At 64.8% G+C, this 23,171-nt stretch overlaps 8 protein-coding genes across 8 annotated transcripts; 3 read left to right on the top strand and 5 right to left on the bottom strand.

Annotated features, from left to right (window-relative positions):
* Window positions 1–165: 165 nt before the first annotated feature.
* Window positions 166–756, top strand: AMSG_00829 (uncharacterized protein). Its single transcript, XM_013907095.1, has 2 exons — window positions 166–305; window positions 391–756. Exons 1-2 carry the CDS (start codon window positions 222–224, stop codon window positions 733–735), a joined length of 429 nt encoding a protein of 142 aa, XP_013762549.1. The 5' UTR covers window positions 166–221; the 3' UTR covers window positions 736–756.
* AMSG_00830 (HsKin17 protein) lies at window positions 757–2,042 on the bottom strand (the record flags this gene model as incomplete). The annotated part of the gene is made up of 2 exons (XM_013907096.1): window positions 757–1,896; window positions 2,007–2,042. The coding sequence occupies 2 exons, from the start codon at window positions 2,040–2,042 to the stop codon at window positions 757–759; spliced, it is 1,176 nt and encodes a 391-aa protein (XP_013762550.1).
* A 595-nt stretch (window positions 2,043–2,637) lies between these two features.
* On the top strand, window positions 2,638–3,805 carry AMSG_00831 (autophagy protein 7; the record flags this gene model as incomplete). Its single annotated transcript, XM_013907097.1, has 4 exons — window positions 2,638–2,656; window positions 2,786–2,887; window positions 3,067–3,599; window positions 3,662–3,805. The coding sequence occupies 4 exons, from the start codon at window positions 2,638–2,640 to the stop codon at window positions 3,803–3,805; spliced, it is 798 nt and encodes a 265-aa protein (XP_013762551.1).
* Window positions 3,648–5,384, bottom strand: AMSG_00832 (uncharacterized protein; the record flags this gene model as incomplete). Its single annotated transcript, XM_013907098.1, has 1 exon — window positions 3,648–5,384. One exon carries the CDS (start codon window positions 5,382–5,384, stop codon window positions 3,873–3,875), a length of 1,512 nt encoding a protein of 503 aa, XP_013762552.1. The 3' UTR covers window positions 3,648–3,872.
* A 627-nt stretch (window positions 5,385–6,011) lies between these two features.
* Window positions 6,012–7,222, top strand: AMSG_00833 (heat shock protein DnaJ family protein). The gene has a single exon (XM_013907099.1). It carries the CDS (start codon window positions 6,055–6,057, stop codon window positions 7,192–7,194), a length of 1,140 nt encoding a protein of 379 aa, XP_013762553.1. The 5' UTR covers window positions 6,012–6,054; the 3' UTR covers window positions 7,195–7,222.
* Window positions 7,223–7,291: 69 nt separating this feature from the next.
* AMSG_00834 (histone H2A) lies at window positions 7,292–9,105 on the bottom strand (the record flags this gene model as incomplete). Its single annotated transcript, XM_013907100.1, has 2 exons — window positions 9,033–9,105; window positions 7,292–8,572 (listed from the first exon to the last, which is right to left on the bottom strand). Exons 1-2 carry the CDS (start codon window positions 9,090–9,092, stop codon window positions 7,292–7,294), a joined length of 1,341 nt encoding a protein of 446 aa, XP_013762554.1. The 5' UTR covers window positions 9,093–9,105.
* Window positions 9,106–9,213: 108 nt separating this feature from the next.
* Window positions 9,214–13,285, bottom strand: AMSG_00835 (uncharacterized protein). The gene is made up of 2 exons (XM_013907101.1): window positions 13,266–13,285; window positions 9,214–12,740 (listed from the first exon to the last, which is right to left on the bottom strand). Exon 2 carries the CDS (start codon window positions 12,736–12,738, stop codon window positions 9,247–9,249), a length of 3,492 nt encoding a protein of 1,163 aa, XP_013762555.1. The 5' UTR covers window positions 12,739–12,740; window positions 13,266–13,285; the 3' UTR covers window positions 9,214–9,246.
* Window positions 13,286–13,312: 27 nt separating this feature from the next.
* AMSG_00836 (uncharacterized protein) lies at window positions 13,313–23,023 on the bottom strand (the record flags this gene model as incomplete). Its single annotated transcript, XM_013907102.1, has 1 exon — window positions 13,313–23,023. One exon carries the CDS (start codon window positions 23,021–23,023, stop codon window positions 13,442–13,444), a length of 9,582 nt encoding a protein of 3,193 aa, XP_013762556.1. The 3' UTR covers window positions 13,313–13,441.
* Between the last annotated feature and the right edge of the window lie 148 nt (window positions 23,024–23,171).

The following is a 23,171-nucleotide window of genomic DNA, read 5'->3' on the forward strand; positions in this document are numbered from 1 at the left end:
CACACACGCAAGCCTGGGTGTTAGTGACTGTAAAGTACATGCGCCACGTGTGTTGCGGTGCGATAACTGGCTGCTTCTCCCCGCAACCCGCGAGTTGACGACCTGGCCGCCGAGAACAAAACCGGCCGGCAACCATGCTGGGCCTTCCACTCTCACCTGGGCACACCTCTCCACACCAACAATCAGGCAAGAACCCCCTCGGACACATCCACAAGCACACAATGGCTACTGCTGTCGAGACTGTTACCCCCATCTCCGCCCCGATGGTCGAAGAAGCGCCTGCGCCCGCGTCGCAAGAGGTCAAGGTACGTGCCAGTGTGCGCGACCGAAAAAGGTCGTGAAAGTGGGCGCTGCGGTCACAACTCATGGGCTATACGCTGGGCGAAACAGACAAGCAATGCAGAGGCGGCGACAGAGGCCGAGGCTGAGGTCGAGGAGGTTGAGCAGCAAGAGGAGGTCGACGACGAGGCCGGCTCGTCATCGCCGTCCAACAAGCGCAAGCGCTCGCCGCGCAAGGCAGCCGAGAAGGCCCGCCAGTCGCTGAAGCAGAGCGCTGACGACAACAACGACGATGACGACGATGACGACGACAACGACGCAGATGACGAAAGCGACGGCGGTGATGACGACGAGGATGACGATGATGACTTTGATCCCGAGGCCGAAGACGACGATGACGAGGACGACGACGAGGACGAGGACGCGTCGCCCACGAAGAAGCAGAAGACGCTGTAAAGTAAACGCAGCAAAGCCTCATCAGCCACGAGCGCGGACCTTACACACCGCCGCATAGCCGAGGCCGCGGACAGTTATGCCTGTGGCGTCGAGTCGGACAGCAAGCGACTTGTCGGAGGGCATATGGTCGACGAGGACGCCGCGCTCGCCGGCGTGCTCGCCGCGGACAACTACGACGGGCTTGCCGATGGGCGGGAGGACCGGACGGAGGAGAGCCTCGTCGATGTCGACGAGAACGCGATCGGCAGGCGGGGTGCCGACGACGGCGACGGCCACGAGATGGCGCGGCGAGGCGTGGCGCGAGACAACAACGGCCTTGGCCTTGAACAGCGAGTCGAGCGAGGCGTCGAGGATGCGGACTACGGCGCCTGGAACAGCCCAGGTCGCGCGAGCAGCGTCGCGCGCCTCGCGCGCCCGAGTTTCCTGCAGAATGCGCTCCACGTTGGAGAGCGGTTTGGGGTGGGCCGGGAGACGCGCCGATGGTAGCGTAGCCGGAGCGGTACGAAGTGGTGCAGGCGGCTGAAGTGGATCGAGAGCCGCAGCCGGGCCACGCAACGGCGCAGGCTGCGCAGCCTTTGCTGGGAGCGCGACCGAGATGGTGTCCGAGTCCGGCGGGCGAGCGAGCTCGAGGACTGGGCCGGCAAGCGAGCCGGCGGCGCGTGCAGCGGCAACGGATGCCTCCATGGCGGAGCGGCGCTGGTCTTCAAGCTTGGCGGCGACGCGAGCCTTGCGCTTGCGCTCCTTTTCGGCGTGCTTCTCGCGGGCCGAGAGCACAGCGACGTCGATGTACTTGATGTACGGGTTGCCGTCGTCGTCGTAGGAGAGCTCGACAATGCCCTTGCTGCTCAGGTGCTGGGCAAACTCGTCGAGAGTCTTCCACCGAGTTCCGTTGAGCCTCACGTGCGATCTGTCCTGCACATATTCGTTGTGGACGTAGTTGACAAGGACCTTGCGTCCGCGATGGCGCGACTTGACCAGCTCCATAAAGTCGGCCTCAAACTGGTCCGAGAACATGGCGAGATACTTTTCCGGATTGGCGGCAAACAGCTCCATCTTGGCCAGATGCCCTGCCGACCGCGAGTGCGCTTCAAACCCGTTGCGATCCGAGCACTCCTTCTCGCACATCTGGCAGTAGAACTTGATCTTGCGCAGCCCACGCCGCTGTCTCGCGCCCTCTCGCCGAGCCGCCGGCTCGCGGTGAGTTCTGCTCCTTCCTCTTCCTCTCCCTCCCACTCTGACTACCCTGCATCCTCTCCTCCACCCTGACCTACCTTCTGGTTGCGGTCTGACCCGCCACGAGCCGACATGGTTGTTGCGCGCAACGACGGGTGTTGGGCGACTCGCTGCCGCTGGACCGGATCTCCCGATGATGATGACGATAGAAGCGATGTGGGGATGAGTCTACATCGAAAGAGGCACAGCAAGCGGTCATGGCGTCATGGGGCGTGGATAGGTATCAGGAGAGGAAGGGAGATAGAGGGAAGAGGGGCAGATGATGCGATTTGATGGCTGGCGAGGGTGGGGGGGGGAGGAGGAGGATACCACGAGAGTGTGATCGATGTGCGCGGGGCAACAATGGCCGAAAGTTGGCGAAGAGTGTCCTTGCTTTAACCAGATGCTTAGTTACTCAGATGATGTGGAGGGGACCGGGAGCGGATTTTGTATGATGAGTGACCATGGTGGCATGATGACGGCATGGTGAAGCTTGGCGTGATGCCAATGGCTCCCATCACAGGCCACGACCGCGTCTCTGCTGTCACTCATGTCACTGAGGACGAGCGACGAATGAAGGATCGAACAAACCTTTGAAGGAACGAACGAGGCGAAAAGCCCACGCCGGACCAGTTGGCGACAAACACCAGCACAGACACACAACACGCCTCTCCCTCTCCCCGTACAACAATGCAGGGTGTTTCCGCAGGTACGATCCCCCCTCCCCCTCCCTCCCCCCCCCTACAACCCCTGTTCTCTCCCCTCTCCCTCCCTCCCCTCCCCCCCCCCCCCCCTCCCACGACTCACCGCCCACGTCCTTCCCCTCGGTCTCCCGCAGGACTGCATTCTGGTGCCTTCTACGTCTCCCGGTCCGAGCTTCTCGGCTGGCTTAACGAGACCCTCGACCTGTCATACCAGAAGATCGAGGAGGTTTCGAACGGTACGTAGCTGTAGAGTGTGTATGGTGTATATGTGTGTGTGGGAGGGTGTGTGGAAGGGTGGCGGTGGTGGTGTAGGCGCGCGGAAAATTTGAAAGTTTGTGCAGTGTTTGGCGCGCGATGAGTTGGAGTGGTCACCGACACGTACTCACCGACGTGATGGACAACGGTGGATTGACAGGCGCTGCGTTCTGCCAGCTGTGCGACATGCTCTTCCCGGGCACTGTGCCGATGAGCAAGGTCAACTTCTCGGCCAAGTACGAGTATGACAAGCTCAAGAACTACAAGGTTCTGCAGTCTGTGTTTGAGAAGAACAACGTGCCCAAGGTGGTCGACGCGCACAAGCTCGTCAAGGGCAAGCCGATGGACAACCTCGAGTTCTTCCAGTGGTTCAAGCACTTTTTCGACGCCAACTACGCGGCCAACGCCGACGAGTACAAGGCTCTCGCCCGTCGCAAGGGCCAGGCCAACGCCAAGGCGCGGTCGTCGAGCAGGGCGCCCGGCGCGTCGGGCTCGCGCTCGCGCTCGCGGCCGCGCCCGGGCCAGGCACCGGGCTCGTCGGCCCGCCGGTCGGCAACTCGCAACGAGAACGCTCCGCCGCCGTCGACGGGCGCCAAGGGCATCTCAGCTGCAGCCATGAAGGCCAAGATCGACGAGGTCAAGGCTGCGCTCGAGGCCAAGCACGCCGCTGAGATCGAGGCGCTCAAGGAGCAGGTTGCCAACCTCGAGCTCAACACCGACGCGCTCGAGAAGGAGCGCGACTTTTACTTGGCAAGCTCCGCGACATTGAGATCCTTGCCGAGGCCCACGAAGACGAGGACATCCCGTTCCTTAAGCAGGTCCAGGATCTGCTGTACAAGTCCGACGACTCGGACGACGAAGGCGCCGACGATGTTGAGGACGAGGCGGTCGAGGCCTAAGCGCTCTCGTCCTCGCTTTGCTTGCTCTTTCCTCTTGCTCTTCTCCCGAATTAACACTTCTTGTAGACTACCTACCGGCCGCGGCTGACTCGTCGGTAACGGTCACAGCAGGGTAGAGGCGGGGCGTGAGCCCGTCGCGACCGGGAGCAATGTCGACGAGCGGGAATCGGGTGTCACGGTCGTCCGGATCCGGCAGCACGACGCGGTCACGGCCAAAGCACGTGAGTGGGATGTGCGGCGCCGGAAGGGTGATGAAAGCCCGCGAGGTGGCTGGGACCGATAGGCTCGGCACGTGCCAGCACATCGCGCGTGGCCCCATGCCCGACTCGGCAGGGAATGGGCGGCAGCGACTCGTCGCTGTGGCTTTGCTCTCTCCGTCGCCAACGAGAAAGGCAGGCAGGCCAGCAGCCTCGTTAGAGAGGAATGGGCCTGCCATGGCGCGGCGCGACCAGAGGCCAAAGACTTGCTCGAGAACAACGACCAAGTCGCGGGCGAGCTGATCAAGCGAGTACGGCTCGTATTCAGGCTCCCAAATCTCGAGGTAGCGGAGTGAGGCGTGATGGGCGGTTTCGGCGTGGAACGACGGCTGGCAGCCGACCGAGAGCCGCAGATCGACAAGCGCCGCATGCGGCGGTGCATACAGCGTGTGGATGAGTCCGGCGCCCGACGCGCCCATCACTACGTCGACGGAAGCAAAACGGGTGATAGTATCGGTGAACGAGCCGGCAAAGGTCTCTGAGACTACGTCCAGGTGCGGATACGCAGCGAGGGCGTCGACAAACGCGTCCTCGCCGTCGGGAAGGCGGAACGACCGTGAGCTGCGACGCGGAACGAGGATGGTGCGACTCCCGTTGAGCACTTGGTCATTGCCTGCCATGCCGGTCATGCCGTCGAGCGGCGCCTTGGGCTCGATGCCGAGCTGTTGCCAGACGTGAGCCCGATACGCGGTGGTGATCTCGCCGGGCGAAAAGTGCTGCCAAGCGGTGTCCGGCGAGCCGAGCTTCCCGCGCAGGGCTGGAAAGACTTCATCGTTGAGGTAGAGCAAGAGCGGACCGCGGCCGTAGCGGAGCCGCGGAATGCAAATCCGCGCGTCGGGCGATGCCGAGAGCTCGCTCGTAGAGCGGATGCCGCCGCCAAAGAGGATGCGCTCGAGAAAGGTTGGAAGCTCGCGGATGACGGCGCGGGCAAGCCCGGGATTGAACACATAAAGCACGTTGTTGGAAGCCTTGTCGGACGAGAGCGTGTCGGCGAGCCACACGTTAAAGAACATGGGCATGATGATGTCGTTGTGCGTGTGCCACGCGTTCTCGGCGACCCACGGCGCGACCATAAAGACAGTCGAGTCTGGCGGGAGCATCTCGGTGCACAAGGCCTCATCGACGGGATCGTCGGTGAGCACCAGCCGTGAGGCCATGGACTCCGTCTTTGGGCCTTGCCAGGGATCGCTCAGCCCCTCTGGCCAGAGCTTGTACGGGATGAGAGTCTCGTCGGCGAGACCGGCGTCGATCTCGGCTCTGTCCGACTCGGAGAGGCCACCAAGCTCGATCTTGCCATCGCCACGGAGGACAACATTATGCATCTCCCACACACTCGACCAGTTGTCCACCACCCGCTGGTACAGGTTCAGCGGAGGGAGGACGAGTCCAGCCCGCGACGCGCCCCATGCCGTGCTTGCCGGCGACAAAGGCCTTGAATGAACGGACGGGCCGGACGGGGCGGACGGGGCGGGCGGGGTAGATGGAGCGGGTGGAGCGGATGGAGTGGGCGGAGCGGATGGAGTGGGCGGAGCACGATGTGATTGTATCCTCTGCGATGACTGTCGGCTTCCTTGCGCTGTGCTCGCCTGCGACGAGGCAGACAGCGTCGGCGTTCTCAGCTGGAGAACGACGACTGCAGCTATGGCAATGACAATACATGCCATAATGGGCTTGTTGCGTGCCATGCCACCGCTATTGGGGAGACGTGAGCGTTGCGAGCAAGGTGTTGAGTGTGGGCGGCGGAGCGAGGTCAAGCCAGGGGGGGATCTGTCAAAGCCCCGGGCGCCGTAGCAAAAAAATTAGACAGCCCACCCCCCACCCGCCCCTTCTCCCTCTCGAAGCCACCTTCATGAAAAACCACCAACCGACGCCAAGCCACACACTCTCTGACCTCAGTCCGATCCCCCTCCACCCGCTGCCTCGGCTCCCCACTCGCACCACACTTCTTCTGACTTTGTCACCGCCTCATACTCACTCACTGAGCTCACAAAGATGCGGGTGACGCGGACGACGTTGGTGGCATGGTGCGTGTGCGTGGTTGCGGTGGTTGTGGCGTGCCTGGTGGCGACGAGCGAGGCGAGGACGCCGTCGTACTACTCAGTGCTCGGAGTGACGGCCAAGGCGAGCAAGCGGGAGATCAAGCGGGCGTATCGGAAGCTCTCGCGGGAGTTGCATCCGGACAAGAACCCTGATGATCCGGATGCAAACAGCAAGTTCATGGAAGCGGCGCGGGCGTATGAGGTCCTCACCGACGAGAAGCTGAGGCAGATCTACGACCGCGGCGGAGTCAAGGCCGTGGAGAAGCACGAGAAGCAGGCGGCTTCGGGCCATGGCGGCGGGTTCAATCCGTTTGACATGTTTGGCTTCAACCGCGGCGGCGGCGGCGGCAACCAGGAGCGGCGAGGGCCGTCGATCGAGATCGAGTTTGAGGTCGCGCTCGACGCGCTCTACGAGGGCACCGCGCTCGAGGCGCAGTTTGCCAAGCAGGTCATCTGCCCCGAGTGCGACGGGACCGGCGCCGAGGATCCCGACGACGTGCAGACGTGCCCAGTGTGCGGCGGCCGCGGCGTCAAGATTACCCGCCACCAGATGGCGCCGGGCTTTGTCCAGCAGATGCAGACAACGTGCGACAAGTGCGGCGGCAAAGGCAAGATTGTCAAGTCGGTCTGCCGCGCCTGTCGCGGGCGCAAGGTCGTCCCGGGCTCGTCGGTCATCGACATTGTGCTCGAGTCGGGCACGCCCGACGGCCACCGGGTCGAGTTCCCCATGGAGGCCGATCAGGCTCCCGACATGGTGCCCGGCGACCTTATCTTTGTCATCAAGACCGCGCCGCATCCGACCTTTACCCGTGACGCCAACCAGGTCGACCTTCATACCTCGGCCACAATCTCGCTCCTCGACGCGCTTGTCGGCTTCTCGACTCCGCTGGTTCACCTTGACGGCCACACCGTTGACCTTGAGAACGTCGGCATCACCCGCCCAGGCCAGGTCATCAAGATCGCCGGCGAGGGCATGCCGCACTTTGAGACGCCTGACATCCGCGGCGACCTGTATGTCACCGTCCACATCCGCATGCCGGCCCGCCTTTCGTCGGGCCAGAAGGACCAGCTGCGGAAGATCCTTGCCGAGTGACGCGCCGATAAAGTGCAGCAATGACCCCGCAGGTCCAGGGCAGGGCTTTACTCGTCTGATCGCGCGTCTTTGTGTGCAGCAGCAGAGAGGAAGCGGTTTACTGGTCAGAGTGCAAGCTCGCCATGACCTGTCGGAGAGACTCGGCAACTTGGGCAGCGGTGGCGGCAGGGAGCGTCGACGCCTTTGCGCGGAGCCTGTCGATCTCGGCTACAAGCTCGGTGTTTCGCCGGGCAGAGCTAGTCTGGGCAGAGCCATCGGCAAAGGTGTCAAAGATCACCGCGAGCGACGGCGAGCGGGCGACCTGCTGAGCTGTCCGCGCCACCTCGGCCTCCTCGGCGACGAGCCACGAGTGGGCAATTTCGACGAGCGCCGTCCTCGCGACGGCCTTGATCTTCAGCTTGAGATACAAGTCGTCAAGCGCACTGGCGACGAGCTCGTTCACGATGCTCTTCAGCGCTTCTGGATCGATGAATGTGTCTGAGGCGTAGGCTGTGGGCAGACCCGAAGGCGGCAGCTGCTTGGTCACAGCATTGGGCTCAAAGCGGAGGTACGGGACCGAGCCCTCAACAAACATGTGGGCGAGAATGACATCCTCCTGGGAAATAGTCTTCTTCCGGCGGTACTCGACGAGGATTCGGACTACGCCGAGAAGCGTGTTGAGGCGGGTGGTGAGCCGCTCGCGGACGTCATCGTAGAGCCCGAGCGTAAAGTGCTCGATGCGGGCCGAGTCACGCGAGAGCTTGAGCGCGGCGACCGCGGCGCCCGCCGGAGTGGTGAAGCCCTTGGGTGGCTTGGCGGTGGTAGACGAGGCGCACGGCTTGTCGCTCGCGTCACCGCCTTGCGCCACCGACTTCCAAGTCTTGCGCAGCACAAGCGAGTTGCCGACGAGGGCGGCGAGCTCGGCGTCGGCGCCGATGGCGGTCTCGAGGTCGATCGGCGTGATCCGCATTCGGCCGGCAGCTCTGGCGGCGTTGCCCGACAGCTCGACGATCTCGGCAACCAAGTATTCGAGGACGGCCGCGAGGTAGACCGGTGCGCTGCCGCTGACCCGGCCGATGACTATCGCCCGCATGTACCGGTGGATGCGGCCGACCGGGAACTGCAGGCCGGCGCGAGTCGAGCGCGTTGTCGACCGGTATCCAGAGCCAGAGCCTGAGAACTTGGTCACAGCCTTGCAGCCTTCAGCAACGGCATGCTTGGTCAGCTCACCCTGGATGACAATCCTGACTGCCGTCTGGATCTCGCGCGACGAAACAGTAGTCTTGCCCATCATGGGCATGATTCTGCTGGCGAGCTCCACGATCTGCCGCAGGGTGTCAAACACAAACGCGTTGACCATCGTCATGCCTTGCTTGGAGATGCCTGCATCCGGATGGACCTAGCGTCCCGGACGTGGTTAGCACGTCCAGTTGTGGCCCAGAGCCATTCCGATCATAGCCAGCCCCGCATCGAGCCAGCCCCGCATTCGAGCCATCCCGATCATTGCCATCCCGGGATCGAGCCAGCCCCGCATTCGAGCCATCCCGATCATAGCCAGCCCCGCACCGAGCCATCGTCATCGCCATTCCCATCGCCACCGGCACCGGCACCGCCACCGTCACCGCCACCAGCACCGCACCCCCCCTTTTGTATGAGTTTTCGTATGTGTGTGTATGCGCGTGACATGCGCCTGTTGCAATTGTCGCGCGTGTAGTGTGTGTCGCCTGTTTGCTTGCGTGTCGAAAGAAAAAGACAGGCTTCCATTGCCACCCCCTCCCTCCCCCTCCCCCCCCCCCCCCCCCCACCCCACCCCAACCGTCACCCACCCACCCCAACCATCACCCACATGGAACCCATACCTGCTTCAACACCTTGTAAATGTAGCTTGCAAAGGTCTCGCGACGGCGGGTGCGTGCCATGGAGGGCTGTGCCGTCGAGTGGAATGGCCGGCCAACAACCAATGCTTGAATGCTTGGTTTGGCACATGCGGCAACACCTCACCACACACGCACAATCGTGGTCACGGCGCCGAGGTTCAACTTTTGTACATTGAGAGGGTAGGGTATGAGGGGATCAGATGGCATCAAGATCAACAGGAACATCGCCAGTGATCTCAAAGTTGATGCGCTTGGGCGGCTCCTCGGGCGGCTGGTAGAGAGTGCGGTAGGCTGAGCGGGTGGCGGCATACGGGACAAAGACGTCTGCGGTCTCTTGCGAGATAAACTCCGAGGCCTGGACAAACTTGTCGAGGGCGACGAGGAGCGAGGGGATCTGCGGGTTCGCGGCCTTGCCCTCGACCTTGAAGAGGCGGAGGATGATGACGGAGGAGACCTCGACAAAGAGGCGCGACGAGACGACGGCGCCGCGGGTGATAGAGCCCGGGCGGAGGTCGCGCATGGCCTCGAGGGTAATGGTGAATGCAGAGATGAGGAGGGCGGCGGCCTGGGCAAAGGCGTGGCCACCGAGCGGGGCGGCCTCGAGGTCGGGGTCGTAGCGGGCCGAAGGCTGGCCCCACACCGCGGTGCAGGAGAAGCAGGCGGCGAGGACAAAGGGGAGGCGGGCCCAGAGTTGGACGTCCTCCTGGACCTTGGTCACCTGTGCGCACACGCCGAGGAGCAGGTGGTCCGGGTCGCGGTCTGAGCCGCAGTACTTGGCGAGCTGGTCCATGCCTAGCAGCTTGGGCTCGCGCTCGTAGTTGATGGCGTACTGGCGGACGGTCGACTCGACGACCGAGGCGATGAACGGGGTGGCGTCGCGGACGGCCTCGCGCAGCGCCTTGCGCAGCATGTTGCGGAGGAAGGTGATGTTGCCGATGGCGACGACCGACGAGGTCAGCTGCGGCAGCGACTGGAACTTGGCGATGGTCTCGGCGGCGGGGTCTTCGGCGTGGTAGTTGGTGACGAGCTCCTCTGTGTACGAGCGGTTGGCGGCGAGGATCTTCTTCATCAGCACAATGTGCCGGCCGATGCCGTTGACAAGATGGTGGTCCATGACGTCGACACCGTACGGGCCGAGGAGGGTGACGAGGGCGCGGATCTCGGGCTCGGAGAGAAAGTGCTGCGCAAACGGGCCGGTCCGCCCGGCAACCGGTGGGGTAATGAACGACCCGTTGAGCGGCGAGAAGCAGACGCCGTCGACAACCTTGCGGAGGACAAACTCGGTGTACCACTTGGCGACAAAGTCGACCATGACCATGGCCTGCGGCTCGGCCTCGACTCCGGACTTTTGCTGCTCGAGTGTCGTCGAGAACGAGTGGTGGACCATGACCGTGCGGATGAGCTCCTGCACGTTCACGTCGATGTACCGCTCGACAAGGGAGAAGCCGTGCAGGTACGCTTGGAGCCGCGAGAGGAGCTGCGAGGGGCGGGCAATCATGCCCGATTCGGAGCGGCAGAGCTTGAGGACAAGCGCTGAGAAGACGTCCTTGATGGCACGGACAAGGATTTCACGAGGAACAATGACCGAGTCAAAAACGCGGACGGCCTCGTGCTCGCCAAAGGCCATGCAGAGGTAGCGGAGGATGACAAGCGCCTCGGACATGCGCGCAACCGCATTGCGGTTGGCCGGAATCGACTCGGTGCCCGGAAGCGCACCGCCGGCGCTCGGGTTGACCGCCGTCCCGGCCGCCGCAGCGTCGCGCTGGGCCTGGAAGAGCTTAAAGGCCTCGACTGGCGCGAGCTGCGACTTGAGCGAGAGGATCGACTCGCCGACCCGCTGGCACATGTTGGTGATTTGCTTGGCCATGGCCGAGAAGACCTGGGTGGCGAGCTCGATGCCCTGCGAGCCGATGTGGACCCGCTCCTCAGGCAGGAAGCGCGAGGTCCGGTAGGCAAAGGTGTCGCAGACCTTGGCCATGGCCATCGAGTGCATGGCCAGCGGCGTCGGCGAGCCGACCGCGCCTTGGAACATGGCGAGGAAGGTTGGGCGGTGCCAGAAGAGCATGTCGAGCGAGGCGTGCTTGAGGACCGTCGACTTGAAGTTGCCCACCACCTCGGCGTGCTGCGAAATGAGGTTGAGCCTCGCGGCAAGGTTCTTGAACGCGACGTTGGTCGGCTGGAACGGCGCCTGCTGCGAGCAATAGATGACCTGCAGCCGCATCCAGTTGAGCGAGATGGTCTCCATCAGCGCGCGGTTACCGGCCGACGCGTTCTCGCACGCGGAAATGATGTCTTCAAACACGTCGAGCGGCTCCTGGTCGAGCCCGCACTCGGCCGAGAACGCGTTGAGTGCATGCTGCAGACCGTTGACGTCGGTCGTTTGCAGGTACTTGACATGGTACGCCAGGATATCGTCCTCGTACTTTTCGAGCAGGTCAACAAACGCATCGACGTAGTACACAATTGTCGGCACCGTCGGGTCCTCAAACTCGGCCGCGTTGTGCTTGGCCTTGGACTTGTTCGGAGGAAGCTCCTCGCGGCCGTGGTGGTGGACGTAGAACTTGATCTCGTCGGTGGCCAGAGCGCACGCCGCCAGCACCATCGGGAGCTTTGGGCCGAGAAGGCCCGGCTCGCCCGCACACATCGAGTACAGCGAGGCCAGCGCCTGCCGCAGCCACTGCCGCCGCTCGCGGTGCGTCGCTCCGGCGGTCTGGGTAAACGTCGTCGACGTCTCGACCACAAACTTCTTCTGCTTGGTCAGGTTGATGGCCGAGCCGTTGAACGAGGCAAAGACCTGCTGGAACTCGTTGTGGATGACAACAAGCACGTCGCGGTGGACAGGGAGCATCGAGACGTACGAAAGAGCCGTCTTGAGGAGGCCAAACAGGTTGGCCGACGCCAGCTCGTTCGGACAAAGGAGGGTGCCAAACAGGATCCACATGGTGTACTTTTCCATGTTGCGCGCCGCAGTGTAGATGGGCCCGTTGGCCGGCACCACCGCAGCCGCCCCGGCGTGTGACACAATCGAGATGTCGCCGTCGTCGCGGAGCTGCGCTGTCGAGAGCAGCTTCATGTACGGCATCTGCAGCGTGGTCAGCGCCGAGCCGACCAGCGACGAGATCGACGCAAACTCCTCGATGAGCCGCTCGCGCGGCTCAGAGTACTCCTGCAGGTACGTGCAAATGCCCGAGTAGTGCTCCTCCTCCTTGAGTTTCATCCGAAAGTACGCACGGGCGTAAAAGCCGACCACAATCCGGCGCTCCGCAACCGACGCCACAAGCATCTGCAGCTGCGCGTACGCCACCATCAGATCGAGGTACTCGGTCATTTGGCGCGGGTTGATGCTCATGTCCAACGTCCGCGTCGACGTCGACATGTCCGCAAGCACCTTGTACGCCACCTCCTTGAACTCGAGGCACTCCTGGAACACAAAGTAGTACTCCTGGAGCTCGGCCTCGTACTGCTGCGCGTTGCGGTCGACAAGGTCGTACCCGGGCATGCTCTCAAAGTTGGGCGGGACAGACGGAAAGTGCTTCTCGATCGCCGCGTGCATCTTCTTCAGCGCCGGCTCGCGCATGGCCTCGGGCGCACGGTCCGAGTTGAACGTCGTCTTGAGGTTGTACACCCTCGTCAGCATACCCTGCGCGTGCTCATTGAGCAGCACAAGCGCTTCCGCGTTACTCGACATGTCTATTCCCTCCATACCCTCGCTTGTTAGTGAACCATCTTCCGTTTTGCCCGAGCGAGTCCCTTTGCCCGAGCCAGCCAGCCAAGCCAGCCAGCCAGCCAGCCAGCCAGCCACTCTTGCCCCCCGCAGCGACCCTAGCCCCCGTCGCCCCCACGCTGCCACACCCTCTCATTTCCTCCTCCTCCTCCTCCTCCACCACCCCTCCTCCACCCTCTCTCCCCACCACTCCTTCCCCCCTCCCATCCCTCCTCGCTTGCCGCAAGGAACACCTTGTCGGAAGGTCATGGTGGTGCCTTCCTCGTTCAGGCGAAAAAATGGCAACGGCCCCAAGGTCGGCTTCCGAGCTGGGGGGAGTGGTCATGCATGGTACGGGGAAGAGTAGCTCGTCTGGCATGGCCTACACTGGGGGGGGGATACCATGAACTATAGCTATGTCCATCCCTATCCCCTCCCCGCCCAACACACTCGCTTCTCTCTCTCTTCGTCCTCCCTTTCCTCTCTTGCTCATGCTCTCCTCGTCGACGTACGAATCCAAGCGCGGAGAGACCGGTGGCGAGTCGCCCAACCACGAGGTCGGCCAGCGAGATCAGCAGCTGCGGGGGGAGTTGTATGATTTGGGTGCGACCAATGGCAAAAAAATTGTAATTGGTGCACAACCGTCACCCACGACCACGTGCGCACATACGCATTCATTGCCACAGCCTCACGGGGTAGCGTTGAGGCTCCTCGCCGCCGCCGCGCGCGGCTTCATCGCGCTTTTCACCCGCAGCATTGACTCGAGCTCGGTGACCTTGGCCTTGAGCGAGACCTGCTTCTCGCGGGCGGCCCGCGCGGCGGCGATGACCGCCAGGCGCGACTCCTCGTTGGCCACCGAGCCTGACGAGGTCGAGAGCCGGCGGCCCTGCTGGAAGAGCTTGCGCTTGAGCGTTGAGTTTTCGGCGTCGAGTGCAACAACCTTGGCCTCGAGATCCTCGACCTCTACCAGCAGCTCGTCGTACATGGCGGCAGACTGCGCGCGCTCGTTCTCGAGCGCGGCGCGTTCCTTCCGGCCGGTCACGTGGATCTTCTGCTTGACGGCGAGGAAGCCGGCCTCGATTTCCTTGGCTAGCGCAAGCTCCAACTCGTACTCGGCCTCCTTGGCTGCCAGCTCGTCGCGGAGCGCGGCCAGCGCCGCCTGCAGCTCGGCGTTGTCCGGATCCTCCGCCGCCGCTGCCTCGAGTTCCTCCAGCCGCGACTCCATGACCGCAATGGCCTTGCGGTGCTCGGCCGAGGCCTTGAACGACGCCAGCTCGTTCTGTGCTGCATACAGCGAGTGCGCCAGCTGCGCCTTGTCTTCTTCCGCCGCCGCCGCTTCCTCCTCCATCATCTGCTTCTCGTGCTGCAGCCGCCGGGTCGCATCCATCTCGTCAAGGAGCAGGGCCGAGACGGCCGAGACCACCTCACCGCTTGCGTTCTGGTTGCTCACCTGCACTTCTTCCAGCCGCGCCAGCCGGCGGACCCGGGACTTGAGCGAGCCAACCAGCTGCTGCAGCTCATCCGGCCCGAGCGCCTCCTCCTCCTTGCTCACCACCCGCAGCGACTCGGATGCGATGCTGGCCTTGGTCTCTGCCTCGATCTCCTGCAGCAGCGCCGTCTCGGTCTGGGCCCGCTTCAACTCGCGCTGCAGTGCCGCCTTGGCGTTCTTCACCGTCCGCATGAGGCCCGGCGAGACCGTGCCGTCGAGCCGGACGCTCGACTGCGCTTTGGCAAGCTGCTGCGACGCCTGGAGCAGCGCAGTGGCGTTGGCCGCTCGCCGCTGCGCGTGGTAAACGCGCACGCTCTCGAGCTTGGCGCCTAGCACGGCGGGATGCTCTGACGGGAGGCCTTCAAACACTGCGTCCACCTCCTCCACCGCTGATTCGACGCTGTGACCTGGCTCGTGCGCAAGCCCCCGCAGCCGCCGCCGCAGCATCATCGCCGCGGGCTCGACCTCGTCCACGGTCGCCGCGCTCACGGTGAGCGGAACTAGCTGACCGTCGCCGCTCCGCACCGCAACGACGTTGTCTTCCACGTCCGAGTGGTCGTCCGCGTCGTGACCCTGCCCGAGATCCTCGGCCTCGATCTCGGATCGGAGCACAGCTTGCAGGTGCGCAAGCAAGTCAAGCCGCTCCGCCGCAGCCGCATCGTGCTCGCGGATCACCTCGCGGACAGCAGCCGCGCCCTCGTCGCCTGCCGCCTCGAGCCCGGCCATCACACTGTGAGCCTGTTCCGACACGTGCTTGCACACACTGTTGGCCTCGTGCATCGCCTCGGTCTGCCGGCTTGTCTCGGCCTCGGTTACCTCGGGAGGCACGCCGAGGAGAGTCCGCGCAAGCCGCAGCCCGCGCTCGCCGCCGCCCACAGCATGCACCTTGTCGAGCACGCGGGAGACCCGTGCGCTATCGGCGCGGCTTCGCGCGAGTTGGTATGCCCACCGCCGCACGTACGCTTGCGGCGCCAGCGCGCGTTGGCCGGAAACAAGGTGGCGCAGCATTGCAACTACCTGTCGCCCGCCCTCGGTCTGTCCAGCCTTGGCCTCCACCTCATCGAGCGCATCGATTGCCTGTGCGGGTGTCGGCGAGTTGGACAGCGCTTCCGCGACGACCCTGGCTGCCACCAGGCTTTCAGCCACCGCCTTCGCCCCACCCGCTGGCACCAGCAGCGTTGTATCTGCCACATCCAAGCTCTCGCCGACGCTAGACTCGACCTCTGCCAACCGACCCAGCACCTCGGCTTGGCTTTCTAGCAGCCGGATCGTCGACGCCAGCGCAGCCTCGAACGGCACAGGCAGCAGCGGCTCGCGGAGCCAGGAGGTGACGCCGTGAGCCTTGCGACAGAGCTCGGTCTCGGTCTTGTTGACCGCCACATCGTTGTTGGCCACGCCGTCAGCGTTGCTCACTGCTACCCGCAGCTCATCGAGCATGCCCACCCGCGACCTTCCGGCGTCAACAGCCTCGGCCGCATACCACCGAAGCATGGCCGCAAGGTCATCGACCGCGTCAAGCGCCGCATCGCGCTCGCCCAACAGCGCAAGGCAGCGCGCCCGACTAGTGTCAAGCCCCGATTCGCTCGTTCGCAGCGCTTCCGAGAGGCTCGCAATAGCCTCCGTGCTCCGTGCCAGGCCGGCCTCCAGCGTCGCAAACGTGTCAGCCACGCTCGTGCCGGACTTGCTCAGCCGCCGCGCGTCGGCCACAGCGGCGCTCGAGCTCTCGGGTCGGCTAGATACCTCAAACAGTGCCGAAGATCCCGCGGCGCGCGCCTCGTCGAGGCCAGCATTCGCCAATGCAGCATTGAGGTCGGCCAAAGCGCTGCTCGCCTGCTCCGCTAGCGTGCTGTCAAGCATGGCCAACGCATCTTGAGTAGCCTGTAGCACTTGGTTCGTCTCGTCCAACGTCTTCCGGGATTGGTTCAGCTGACTCTGTTCTTCATCAAGCTCGCGTCTGGTGTTGAGCAGTGACTGCGAGGTTGTCTGGGTCCGGACCTCGAGCTCCGCAAGTGCTGCCTTGCTCGCCGCCAGCTCGTCGCGCAGCGTCTTGACCATGTCGATCGATGTGGCGTGCGCAGCCTGCCGCCATTCGGCGGCAGCCTCCATGCCGGCCTCCAGCTCGGCACCCTTGAGCCGAGCCACGGCGTGCTCGACCGCCGACGCCCGCGCCACCAGCCCATGATCATGGGCCCGCGCCACCTCCTCGGCCTCGAGCACAATCCGCCGGGTCTCGGCCAAGTCGGCTCGACCGCTCGATTCACAAGCAGCCAGCGCCTCGCGCAGCGCAGCCACGCGGGCCCGAGTCTCGGCCGCATCTGGCGCTGGCACACCCATCTTCACAGCAACCTCGGCAGGCACCATCGCAGCACGGTGTTCGGCAAGCATGTCCGAGAGCACGTCGGCAGCAACGTCGTTGCTCGCATCGAGGCTCGCCAGCGAAGCAGCCTTGGCCTCGCGCGCACCCTCGAGCTTGGCCATCAGCTTGGCCTGCTGCGCAGGCTTAGTCACCTCGAGCAGCTGGCGCGAGAGCGCCGCAATTTCGGCGTCGGCCGCCCGTGCCACCTCAGCAGATGTTGCCTCGAACTCGCCCTGAACTCGCTGGCTCGCCGCAGTCAGGAGAGCACCCAGATCCGAGAGCGGCGCACCGCTCGCCGCCGCCCACACTCCGGCTTCAGCCTTGGCCCGCGCCAAAAACTCGATCTTGGCCACAAGCACGCTGTCGCGTTCGGCGCCAGCTGCCTCGGCTGCTCGGCTGAGCTCAGCACACACCTGAGCCTGCACCGGCCCGGCGCCAGCCTGTGCCGCATGCGTCGCAATGTCAGCGAGCATGGCACTCGTCGAAAGCGCGTTAGCCTCTCGCAGCGCCTCGTAGTGGTCCCCTAGCACGCCAAGGACGTCGTCAAGCGAAGCCGCGGGGAGCGCAGGAGCGGGGGCAGCGACGACAGACGCCGGCGCAAGAGTCGCCACAAGCGGGGTGTCATCATCAGGCTGGGTGTGGTTCTCTTGCGCCTGAGCCTGCGGCTGTGCCCGAGTCCGGGCCTGCCACGGCGCTTCCGCTGCCATGTCCTCAAACCGGGGACCGGCGGTCGGCGCGACACCCGACGCAGACGTCATTTCGGTCAGCAGCGCGTCGAGCGACGAGGCCTGCGCCTTGAGGTCAGCCTCGTGGAGCGCAGAGAGCCGCGAGACCTGGGCTGCGAGCTGGGTCCGCGACTCCCGGAGCTCGCGCGCGTCGGCGGCTAGCACCGCACGCTCCTTGGTGGCCAGCGCGAGCTGGTCCACCAACGACGCGATGCGGGCATCCTGCTCAATGGCGTGCTCGTCGGCGAGCGCCACCATCTGATGCAGCGCGCGCTGCGTCTCGGCAAACATCCTCCGCGATTCGTTGAGGTTGGGCGATGGCTGCACAGTTTTGAGCTCGTCGAGCCGCTCACGAACAGCGGCCAGGTGCGCAGAGTGGATCGAGTTGCTGCGGGTCTGGCGCTGGCGAAGATGCGCCACTGTCCGCGCTGCCGCCGGACCGTCGCTCTGCGAGCCGGGCATGGCCCGGAGCAGGGCCTCGGTCTCGCGCGACGCCGACCGCTCGCGCTGCGCCACCCGTCGAACGACCGAGTCGGCGGCTACTCGCTCCGCGTCGTCCTGTGCCGCCTCGGCCTCCATCATAAACTCGAGCAACCGACCAAGCTGTCCGTCGGCGGCAGTCCTGCCGGTCTCGGCGGCGCGGTGCCAGACATTCGCTTCGCGCTGAAGGTCATCAACCCGCTGGGTAAGGACCTTGGCCCGGGCCGAGCCCGGCTCGGCCACAGCCAGTTCGGCCTGAACGCCGGCCAGCGTCGCGGTCATGCCTGTCGTGTATGCCTCGGCCTTGGCGGCGTAGATGTCGGCGAGGCGGCCGCGCGCCTCACGGAGAGCACGTGCTGCCTGGGTGGGCGGCACGCCCTGCGCATCGACAATGGCGCGCCGGACAATAACATGGGCGGCGTGGACCGCATCGTGGATGATTGCCTTGTCCTCGAGCGCGGCCTCTACAGCGCGCGCTTCACCGTCAGATCCAGCATCGGCAAGCCGGGCCTCGAGAACCGACTTTTCCGCCTTGTGTGCGAGTGCCAGCCTCGCCATCCGTGCGTCGGCATCGGCAAGCGCCTGGGCAAGACTTGCGCCAATGGTGTAGGCAAAGTAGTCAGGCTCGGTACCATTTGGCGACGGCGCGTCTCCGTCGTCGTCAGCCATGCTCCGCAGCTGCGCCGTGGTGAGTGCGTGCAGTCGGTGGAGCTGGAATTGCGACTCGTTGGCCTCGTGGCGGACCCGCGAGAGCTCGTCCTGGACTTCGCCGAGCTGACCGGCGAGCTCTTCGGTGGCGTCGGCGGCAAGCGCCACGCCGCGCGGTGAGCGAGAGGCGGACGGACCAGCGGCGAGCTGCAGCTTGAGCATGTCGAGATTGCGCGCGCCGCGGTCCATGGCGGCCTCGCGAGCTGCACGGAGCTTGTTGGCAATGTGCGAGACCTTGGCAGACGTGGCCTTTTGCGAGGCCGAGAGCTCGGCGGCGAGCTGATCATGACCGGCGTCGTGGATGCGATCGAGCTCGGCCTCATACCGCTCCGAGAGCTCCTCGACGGCGTGGAGGACGCTGCGGACGCTCGCGCTATCGAGGCGCGTCTTGGTGAGCGAGTCGCGGAGCTTGCGGGCTTCGCCGCCCACGTCGGTGGCGGCGTCACGAAGCGCCGACGCCAGACTCCGCGTGTACTGCGGGAGCGGCGAGGACTGGGCGACGGCGGCGGTGCAGGACGATGCTAAGAGAGCCTCGGCGGCGGCAGCGCAACGCTGATGGGCGTGGTGGAGAGCATCGATCTCGGCCACGGACCGCGCCTTGGCCTCGGCCATGGCAGCCAGCAGCTGGCCCTGTCGGCGCTCGGATAGCTTCTTGGTCTCCAGCTCGGCCATGATGCCCGTGAGCTTGGATTGGAGCTGGGTGCGAAGATCGAGCTCGGACCGCTCTGTGGCGGCGGCAGACTCGGCGAGGAGTTTGGCAGTGGCGGCTTGGACAGCGTCGGCGCGGGCAAGGACGTTGGCGACCGACGCCGACTCGATGAGCGCAACATGGGTGTGGAGCTCGTCGAGTCGCTCAAAGTGAGCATGCGAGGCCCGGGTCTTGAGCGCGGCAATCTCGGCCATTGTGGCATCAAAGAGCTGCGGGTCGTCGATGGTCTTGAGTCGTGCCTGGTGGTCCGCCAGCGCGGCGGCTGCCAGCTGGGTTGCAGTCTCGTCGGCTTCGCTCGCCCGAGCAACGTGCTCGGCGCGAAAGTCGGCAATGACAGCCTCGACAGCAGCTTCAGAGGTTGGGGCAGCGTCGGTGAGGGCGGCAGCGAGGCGGTCAAGAAGTGCAAGCTTGGCAGCAGCAGCGGAGCGCGAGGCCGCAGCGGTAGCCTCGGCGCGCGACGTAGCGAGTGAGGTCTCCAGCCGGATGCGGGCCTTGACACCCTTGGACGTCGCGCCGGAGAGTTGCTGGAGCATGGCTGCAACAGCGTCGTTGGCGGTCTCCTTGGCAGCGGTGGCTTGGGAGAGCGCGGCAGCGTTGACTGAGGCACGGGCGGCGTCAACGTTGGCGAGGGCGCGGTCGAGCGGCGAGCCGGTAGCGGCCAGCTCGGCCGCAACGCGCGCAATAAAGTTGGCGACGGCGTTTCCTGCCGCAACATTGGCCTCGGCTTGAGCGCGAAGGGCATCAAGCTGGGCGTCAGCGTCGGCTTCGGCGTGGAGCGCAGCCTGGGCCGACTCAAACGAGACGGCATCAAACGAGGCCGAGCGATTGAGGGCCGAGGCCGAGTCGTTGAGGGTGTTCTCGAGGGCACCCGCGGCGGCCCGGAGTGCGGCAATCTTGACATCGAGCAAGGCCGAGGAGGCCGAGAGCTGGGCAGCGCGCGCAGCGGTAGTCTCAGCCTCAGCCTCGGCAACAACCGCAAAGGCTGGCTCGAGATCCGGAACCGAAACGAGGGCCTCAAACTCGGCAAGCGACAAAGTGTATTCGTCCCAGCTTGCGCGCACAGACGAGGTCTCGGACGGCGATGCCGCCACCGATGAGAGGAGGGCGAGTAGGTCGGCTTCGCGAGCTTGCAGCGTCTTGAACGCTGAGACCTGCTCGGCGAGCAAAAGCCCTTGCATCATGGACATGTGCTCCAGCAGCCGGGCGGCATCTTGCCTTGAAGCGAGGAGCGCGTCGCGGCCATCAGCGGACGACGCCCTGGCAGCCTCGATCCGGGCGGCGAGCGCGGCGATGCGGTCTTCGGTGGCGGCATGGGTGCTGTCATGGGTGGCAGCAACAGAGGCCAGTGCATTGGAGAGTGCGGTTTCGAGCACGGCCTGCCGCTCGGCGCCCAGGCGGGCCAGCTTGCCGAGGAGCTCCGACTGGGCAACAAGCGTGTCGCGGACGTCTGTCTCTTCTGGGAGCGAGTCCTGGAGAGACCGAAAGGCGTCCAGGGCGGCTTGATACTCGGCATCAAGCTCGTCAAGCGACTCCTGGACTGCCGGCGGCTCGTGCGCGGCAAGGGTGGACGAGAGTGCCAGCGAGGATGCCGCGACGGTAGTGGCATCGCTGTCTGCTACTGTGAGGGCATCGAGAGCGGCATGAGTCGAGGCGGCATCGAGAGTCAGCTGCGCAGCCACGTCCGATGCTTTGGAGATGGCGGCGGTGAGCAAGGCAGACGAGGCGGAGGAGCGCGACGTGGTGAGCGAGGTGGCAGCGGCCTGGTTGGCAACGACGGCAGATAGCGATGACCGGAGGTCATCAAGTGCCTTTTCGGCAGCCTCTTTGCCCTCGAGAAGGGAGGCTTCCTGGGCAAGGCCCACGTTGAGGTGTTCGGTGAGCTGGCCGACCTGGGCGTCTGCTTCGCGGCGGGCGGCGTCGACGAGCTCGAGGCGCGAGGTGAGGCTGTCGATCGAGGTCGACTGCGCGACAACCGACGAGGAGAGGCGGGCAAGGAGGTCCTCGAGCTGATGAGCCTGGATCTGGATCTGCTGGATGACGTGCTCGCGGCGCCACTGGACAAGACGCAGCCTGTCAAGCACGTCTGCGCCCTCGGATGGCGTCGACGCATTGGAGCCGAGCTGTGGCGTTGACGATGCCGAGAGCGAGTCGGCAAGCGGCGCGTCCAGCGTGCGGAGCAGATCGCCAAGGGTGGCGAGGTGGGAAGCGAGCGTGTTGTCATGGGCTAGCATCTCGCCGGTGAGAGCCTTTTCTAGCGAGGTGAGGCGGACTTGGGCGGCGACAACGTCGGAGCGGGTAGCAGCCATGGCATCTTCGAGCTCATCGTTGGCTGCCTGGACCTGACGGAGGCGAGCACGGAGGCCCGACGCCTTCTTGTTGGCCTTGAGCAACTCGGCGTTTTCAGCCTGCAGAAGCTCGAGTCGCGAATTGAGAGCCTGGAGGTGCGTGACGCCGATTTCATGACGAGGCGTCGGCGATGGAGACCGCGGTGGCGTCGGCGGCGCCGAGACGGGCTGGCTAGAACGCGACAAAAGCTCGGCCTCGGCCATTGTGCGGAGGAGCTCTGCGGCACGCGTGGCACGAGTTTGGGCGGCGAGTGCGTCACGAGTCTCGGCAAGCTCTGCCGCGAGACCAGTTGTAGTCGCCTCGAGCTCCTCAACTCGAGAGCATGCTGCGGCATGGCGGGCCTTGTACTCGTCCAGTTCGGCACGGGTCGAGGCTAGATCCTGAGTGAGCGTCGCCGAGTGGACTACCTCGTCCGAGAGCGAGGCGGCGGTCTTCTGCAGCTTGACCTCGAGATCTTGCTCGCGGGCGGCGAGGTGCTTGGCAAGCGAGTCGGCGTAAGCTGGTTCAGCGATGGCGGCAGCGGCCTCGACCTGGGCAGCGTATCCGATGTTGCCGGTGGGGGCGGGTGCGTTGAGCGATTCAGCGTCGGCGAGCGCGGCCGCTAGCGCGGGGCGTGGGGTCGGGAGCTCGGAACGAACAAATGCGATGGCGGCGGAAGCAGCAGAGCAGACGTCTGCGTTGTGGTTCGCAGCATGGCATGCATCGTAGACCGCGAGGTCAGCGAGGCCAAGCGGGAGGCCACCGGAAGCGCTGGAGCCGGCCACGAGCGCGACAGCACGATCGACAGACGGGCAGGCAGCGGTAGCAAGGGCAAGAGCTTGGCAGGTGCTGATGAGGACCTTACTGGCAAGGTTGGCGCGAGCGGCGTCGAGGGCGACGAGGACGGCGGCGGCGGCGTGCGGCGCGGGGCTCAGTAGTGAAGGGGTGGCGGCGCGGACGAGCAAGACAGCACCATACCAGGCTGACGGAGCAGCAAGGACTTGATTGAGTGCTAGCGGAATATCAGCCTTCGGGCCAAGCGCAGCGGAGAGTGCCTCGTCCAGAAGTGGGGCCGGGGCGGCGGTGCCAAGCAGACGCGCCTCGAGGGCGTGGACAGCGGCAGTCAGCTCGGCAGCGTAGAAGCGGAGAGCAAGCGGGGCCGATCTGCGGACGCGCGACGAGACGCGGTCGGCGAGCGAGAGAAGCCCCAAGAGCGGGTCGGCAAGGCCGGCGAGCTGAGCATCATCCGGCAGCTCAGCGAGAGCGAGGAGCCAGGCTGATGCGAGAGCAGCGGCGAGATGAACCACATGCGGCTTGAAGGGCGCTTCAGCGAGGACATTGACAGCCGCGACAATAGCATCTGGCGAGAGCAATGATAAGCTCGGAAGCTGCGTATTGTGTGCAGCATGAAGCTGGGGATGTGTAAGAGCGAGGGCCATAGCCTCACACAGCCGAACATCGTCAAGGACAGCTTCCATGGCCACGGCAGTCTCTGCAGGCAGTGAGCCCTTCCCACCAGGAGGAAGGATGAGACCACATGCAACAGCCGACTGTAGTCCACGGCGTAGGCAGTGCATGATCGGTGGTTGTGGCGGAGGAGGAGGAGGAGTGGGTCGCCATGTGGTA

This window comes from Thecamonas trahens (assembly GCF_000142905.1).
Source record: "Thecamonas trahens ATCC 50062 unplaced genomic scaffold supercont1.3, whole genome shotgun sequence".
NCBI lineage: Eukaryota > Apusomonadida > Apusomonadidae > Thecamonas > Thecamonas trahens.

Excerpts from the sequence above, each read along its gene's own strand:
- AMSG_00833 (XM_013907099.1), top strand. The coding sequence starts at position 6,055 with ATGCGGGTGACGCGGACGACGTTGGTGGCATGGTGCGTGTGCGTGGTT.
- AMSG_00835 (XM_013907101.1), bottom strand. The coding sequence starts at position 12,738 with ATGTCGAGTAACGCGGAAGCGCTTGTGCTGCTCAATGAGCACGCGCAG.
- AMSG_00829 (XM_013907095.1), top strand. The coding sequence starts at position 222 with ATGGCTACTGCTGTCGAGACTGTTACCCCCATCTCCGCCCCGATGGTC. Across the intron at positions 306-390 it reads CCGCGTCGCAAGAGGTCAAG|ACAAGCAATGCAGAGGCGGC; the intron begins GTACGTGCCAGT and ends TGGGCGAAACAG.